This window comes from Thermobia domestica, chromosome 12 (assembly GCF_964235325.1).
Source record: "Thermobia domestica chromosome 12, izTheDome1.hap1.1, whole genome shotgun sequence".
Taxonomy (NCBI): Eukaryota; Metazoa; Arthropoda; class Insecta; order Zygentoma; family Lepismatidae; genus Thermobia; species Thermobia domestica.
Genome location: NC_137465.1, coordinates 154,029,819 through 154,035,923, shown reverse-complemented (window position 1 = coordinate 154,035,923; position 6,105 = coordinate 154,029,819). Strand labels below are relative to the sequence as shown.

At 36.8% G+C, this 6,105-nt stretch overlaps 1 protein-coding gene across 1 annotated transcript in view; it reads left to right on the top strand.

Moving 5' to 3' along the window:
- The window catches only part of LOC145666746 (ELMO domain-containing protein 3-like), a 56,000-nt gene that overhangs the window by 29,021 nt on the left and 20,874 nt on the right, over positions 1 to 6,105 (top strand). Inside the window, exon 5 of the mRNA XM_081734289.1 lies at positions 4,229 to 4,350. Coding sequence (XP_081590415.1) covers positions 4,229 to 4,350 — 122 coding nt within the window. The remainder of the gene's footprint in view (positions 1 to 4,228; positions 4,351 to 6,105) is intronic.

Sequence of the window (6,105 nt, the reverse complement as noted above, 5' to 3'; positions counted from 1 at the left end):
TTCTCTTTTTGAATAAAATCCTTTTATTGTCGCCAATTTTTTGCGTTATTAGTAATTTTCACAACTATTGTCAGCGATTTCAAATAAATCATCATACTTTTAGGATGAAAATAAAATAAATACGTCGTTTATTAGCGACAATAAAAGAATCTTATTAATTGATATATATTAATTGATTTGAATATCGTTAATGTTGTGTACTTTACATAACATACATACAATATATATTTATTTGTATTTATATGAAACAGAATGTTTTGCTATCGAAGTTTAAAACTGGATCAACTGTACCACTGTAATCTAATTATAATTAAAAACTCATGAATTTGCTTTGAGCGATAAAGCAACATTTTTCAGATTGCTTTAAGTTTCGGTTTTTAGGCGAAGTACACTTCTTGAAACATGAAATTTAAATCAGCCCTACAAGGTGGAAGTGGAAAGAGCAATAAGAAGCAAAATCCAAACTATTGAGCAAAATTTGATGAAAAGCAGTGAAATTGATTTTGAAAACCATCGGTGAAACAGAACTTTGGGCTGAAAGTAAGAAGTGCATTTCTAAATACGGGGAAATTCAAAAGTAAATATTTAATTTATTTTAGAGATAAGTTTAAATTCAACCTAAGCATTTTCCTGGTTCAATACTTACGAAGTGTTGCCTTGTTGCCTATCAGGATTTTTTTTAAAGAAGCCGAAATATTCTGTAAAGTGGCCACATGAACAACGCAGATGAATATCGACTGTTTGGAGTGGGACATGCAATCTTCAGGTGTTTTATTAATGGTACTACTGTAACAGCGACTACAGAATGGAAACCATACGAATTAACCGTTTTGCAAGTATGAACTGGAAAAGCTGTTTATTCTGGGAATCGTATTTGTCCCAATGACTATAAAACTAAAGTAATAAAATTTTTCAGAATAAGATTATTTTAGAACTATAGAAAAAAAAATCTGCATTCACGCAATAGATTACCCATCGACCGTGCCTACTGCAATAAGCGCGATCACACACAGGCGCTATGAGTGCTGCAGATTCAATTTATCTTCACACGGAGCGGTCAGAGTGACAAAGTGCTGCCTTGGCACCACGTCGGCAAATGGACGACTTCTTACTCACGACTTAGCATTGACACTATTTATTTATCAAAGCTGAAAAATAAAAACACAAAGAAAACGTTTCTGGGTGCATCAAATTATCCCCGAGTATGTGACAAACATAGAGGTATATATCAGATTTTGTGGCCACAGTTAGAAGGAAACAATGAAAAGTGTTATAGTTTTACAAAGTTATCTGGAACCAAAATCACAAGAGGCAGCATTTGTCGTGAAATACATGTGTATGTATAAACCATATCCATATTAGTATTTGTTTGTGTTTGTGTTTTGTAAGTTCCTTTTTGTTCTCCAATTGTAGCCGTAACTCAGGTTGTTCGTAGATTTTAAAGTGTTCCAATCGAAACATTTGATTGCACAAATTTGGTTGAGGTCGGCATGAAAACAATTAATTCTTTAAATGCATTTATTTTTTTAAAAATCCTAATAATTTAATATACTATATTCCGTGCAGACAGGGAATAAGGGATCCACATTGTAAAATTATTTTAGGTAAATTATTTTACTTAAAATAATACTAAGGTTTTATTTTCCTGACACATGAGAAAATAACTACGTACAGATTGATAATATGCACGCAAACATTATCATTGTAATAATACTATTTATACGGCACGATTCTCGAGGTCAAGAAAAATGAAAATGTACATTTAAGTAGGTTTAGTTTATTACGATTTTTTCTTTTCTTTCTTTTTTAAATTTCTGGAATGAGAGAAGTTAAGCATCAACACTAAGGTTACCATCAGTGTTGTTAAATTTAATTATAGTGGTAGTAGTATAACAATTTCGTCAACCTTCTATTAAATGTGCTGTGTTTTGCCGTGAAATTCTTATAAGGTAAGTCACTAGGCGGCGGTCAGTTTTCCAATGTGGTACATCTAAAAGTAAGTATAATTGATTAAAATTCATTCATTTATATATATATATATATATATATATATATATATATATATATATATATATATATATATATATATAATGTAACATTGTGTTTTTCGTCGTTACTTTGATAATGTTGTCACTTCCTTAGCTTCTAATATTGTCGGTCCAATGCCAAAACCGCGAATGTGCAAATTTTGCTGTTTTCACGTAAGTGCAGTTTCATGTTATTTGGGGCACACAGATTCCAATATCAAAGTCTCATTTGTAAAATATGAGTATATTAGAAGTTATCGTCAATTCCTAAAACATGTACCTAAGTCTATATACTGATTTTTCGGAGTTGAATATTAAAATGCTTATAACTCAAAATCAAATTTAGCACATTCGCGGTTTTGGCATTGGATCGACGAGTGGTTCATAGATGGTATGTAGCGAGAATGTCAGAATTTATATTTCAGTTTTTGAAAACGTCATGAACAATTTTGTAACAATCAGCCAGGTGAATTCGTTTTTGGGCAATCAGCGAGGTGAATTCGACGTCGTCCAACGTTTCGAAAACCGACAACATTGTTCTCGTTTTCAGGATGAGAGACCAAAACAACTATTATATAGGTGCTGGCAGGAAGGGAATGGAATTTGATTGGTCAATGGCGACGTCCAATCAGTGTCAGTCTTTCGACTAAATGACTACAGCGATACGGACATAAGAAGGAGCTTAACAAGGGCCGCCATGAAGCCATTCAATTCAAGAAAAAAGGAAAAGAATGAAGAGAAATTACACACGGGTCAACTTATAGGAAAACTCAACAGAATCCTACGAAAACACGGGATCGAAACGGTCCCTAAACCTTGTACCAAACTCAGATCCTTGCTACGCCCGCTGAAAGATGATTTAGGACGTAGGACACTGGGAGTGTACTGTATTCCATGTGAATGTGGGAAAGCCAATATTGGACAGACTAGACGTACAATCGGATTCTGGCGAGAAGAACATTCCCATTACATCAAGCGACAGTAAGCAGAAAAATCAGGATTTGCAGAGCACAGCGTAATTGAGGCACACTTCATCTCTTTTTCTGAAACAACTTTGATAGCAAAGTGTTCAGGCTACTGGGAAAGAAAGGTGAAGGAAGCAATAGCAATGCTAGACGAAGGCAGCAACATCAATAGGTCAAGGAGTGATGTAAAAATAATCGAAAACGGCCGACCGATATTAGTGTCCGATCTATAGGTTTTCGGGATTGCTGAGATGATTAGTGACACAGCTGATGGCGTTTAAGGCCAAATTTATCCCTCATGGGTATTCTAAGGGAAGAAAGAGGTTCAAATACTTACCATTAAACCTATTCTTCCCGCGCGAGGAACTTGCACTTCAACTAATGTATGATATTTTAATTATTTAAAGCCTGCAAATTACTTTACAAATATTTAATCGGTGTTTATATATATGAAAAATGAAAGACAAACATGCCAATGAGGGAAATTGACATAAATTAATATACACTTCGTTGATGAAATCGGTGTCAGTTGTCCAAACCTCATTTTTTCCTTCCATCATTACAGTGTTCCTCGTTACTGTTTGGAGTAGATATATAATGTACATAGGTAAGAAATGTGCTGAGGGGTAACACACTCCAGAGGTTAAGAGTTGCCACTTATATTCTGTGTAAACAGATATTTGATGCAATGTCGGATTTGTTTAAACGATGTGTATGAACTTGGTACCTATTAGTTTGTAAAGTGTGTGAATATTCGCATTCTGTTAAGCTTAGAATTACATTGGGATCATTTGTGTATGTGATAACAATGAAGTAAAGAATTTATCAAACTTACAACTGTTTCGGAGTTTTCTGCCAGGTGCTGTGGTATAGTTTACATGTTGTATTGTCTTGCAAGGGGACAATGGAGCAATAAGCTACTACAACCTTCGGGAAGAACGAAATTACTTTTCATCCAGAGTGCCGTAAGATTGACTGTGAATATTAGGTAACAGTTACTCAGCAGGGTGTATTAGCAACACTTGATCCGAACAATGAACTTTCTTCAGTGTGTAGAAATGAAATACAGTCTAACTGATACTGCTATTACGGCAAGTTACCGTTAAGATATCTTAAGAAATTAATTAGAACATCTCTCAAGTATTTCCTTTTCCTATAACAGTAAAATTAAGGTATATTATTATATTTTTGTATTGGTGTAGCAGTTAAAAATGGAAATATATTGTTTCTTTGTAGGTCCTCTGAACTATGAAGATGCCATTCATCGCGCCATGCTTCAGACAATCTATAAGAAATTAACGAGCACAAAAATAGATTGTCCTTTTTACGGTTCCCATTGGGAGCAAATTGGGTTTCAGGTAAATTTATACACCAATTTAGTAATTTCATTTCCCAAATACAGATACTTACCAATTTAGTGAAAACACGTATAATTAAAAACACGTCAGTTGCTTGGGTTGGCAGCGGTCTGGCTGCGTCGGCAGCGCCGTGTTGTTGGTGGTGATGAGTTAAGGCCATCTTTACTGAGCATGCAGTGATAGTGTAAAATAAGCGACCTCTTTTGATCTCGAAAGAGAACAAATTATTGGCGCTTGATTATATGGTGCGAGCGTGAAGAAAGTGGCAAATATGTTAAGTGTTTCGCGAAGGACAGTGTCTAAGATGATAGCTTACAAAATGCTCGGGAAAAACCACATCAGCGAAGACGAACAGTGGTCGGAAGCAGACCCTCAGTGAGAGATCCTGCCGAGCGTTAACACAAAGTATAACAAAGAACTGATGTGCGACTGCGGTGCAAGTGACGGAGGAACTCAAGTCTAAGTCGACAATCACGGTCCACCGTGAGTCACAAGACATGGATATACAAGATCTGTTGCAGGGCGAAATCGCTAAGAGACCTTAACGCTTTAGCATGACATGGATAGTGTCGCGAATATGCAATACGAATATTGCCGTTGAGTTGAGTTAATTTTGAGTTTAACGTCCCTTTCAGCAGCGAGGCTATATGAGACTTGAATCTACTAATTAACGGGAATCCGAACCGCATGAGCTCCCGCCGGGAATCGAACCCGGGTCTCCCATGCCAAAGGCGCGTATACTAACCGACGAATGATACCGCTGATTTGGAAAACGTGTGATATAATCAGATGAGTGACCGTTCACTTTATTTAAAATGTCAGGGCATGTTATGTGAGGCCGACGCCCGAAGAAGCGATGAACCGCAGTATCTTAACCCAACAATGAAACACAGCGGCTCTGTGACGCTGTGGGCCGTAGTAGCCTGGTTTTCAATGCGTCGTCTGCTAACAAAAACTGGTCACGTCGCTGCCCGTGATTATGTCGCAGCTTTAGGGGACCACAGGCATCCGCGGTCCAGATGTTGTTTCTGCGCGTGACGCCATATTCCAGGATGATAGTGCATCTATTCACACAGCTCAAACTGTTGGGGCTTGGTTTGAGGGATATTGGAATGAAATTGAACACCTAGCCCCTAGCTCGCTCAATTCCGGAACTGAAAATAATTGAATGTCAGTGTTCAGTTTTGGAGACATAAATCCAGTACAGATTTTCACCTCGCATCTTCTTGCATGAAACTGAATGAGGCATTGCACACTAGAATGGTGTATTATCCCACTTGCTACCACTCACAAGAATAGTACAATATTCCACTAGCTTCTATTCACGACCTTCATGGCTATTCCATGTTGCATCAGAGCTGTTCTGAGGGGGAAATGTGGTCCAAAGTTATATTCAGTCTGGTAAGTAGCACTTTTTTCGGGCGTTCCCATTAAACTGATTAGTATCTGTATATAAAGTCTCTAGAATTCAGGATACTTGTTCAAGAGAAAAGATATAGCTTATATTAAGATCTTAATGTAGACTTTACCTCATCCTGTCCTTAACTTCTCTGTTATTTAAATGAATTAAATGAAATCTTTAACGTATAACGGTTATGTTCTTTAATCTAAACGGGACGGATATGTAATGAAAGTGAATGATTATGAAATGACTGGTAGGATAAGAATGTGAGAGGAAACGAGAGAACCCGAAGAAACATAATGTTGGCCGCCACAAATTTACATGGACTGCGATCAAACCAGGGACCCCTAATA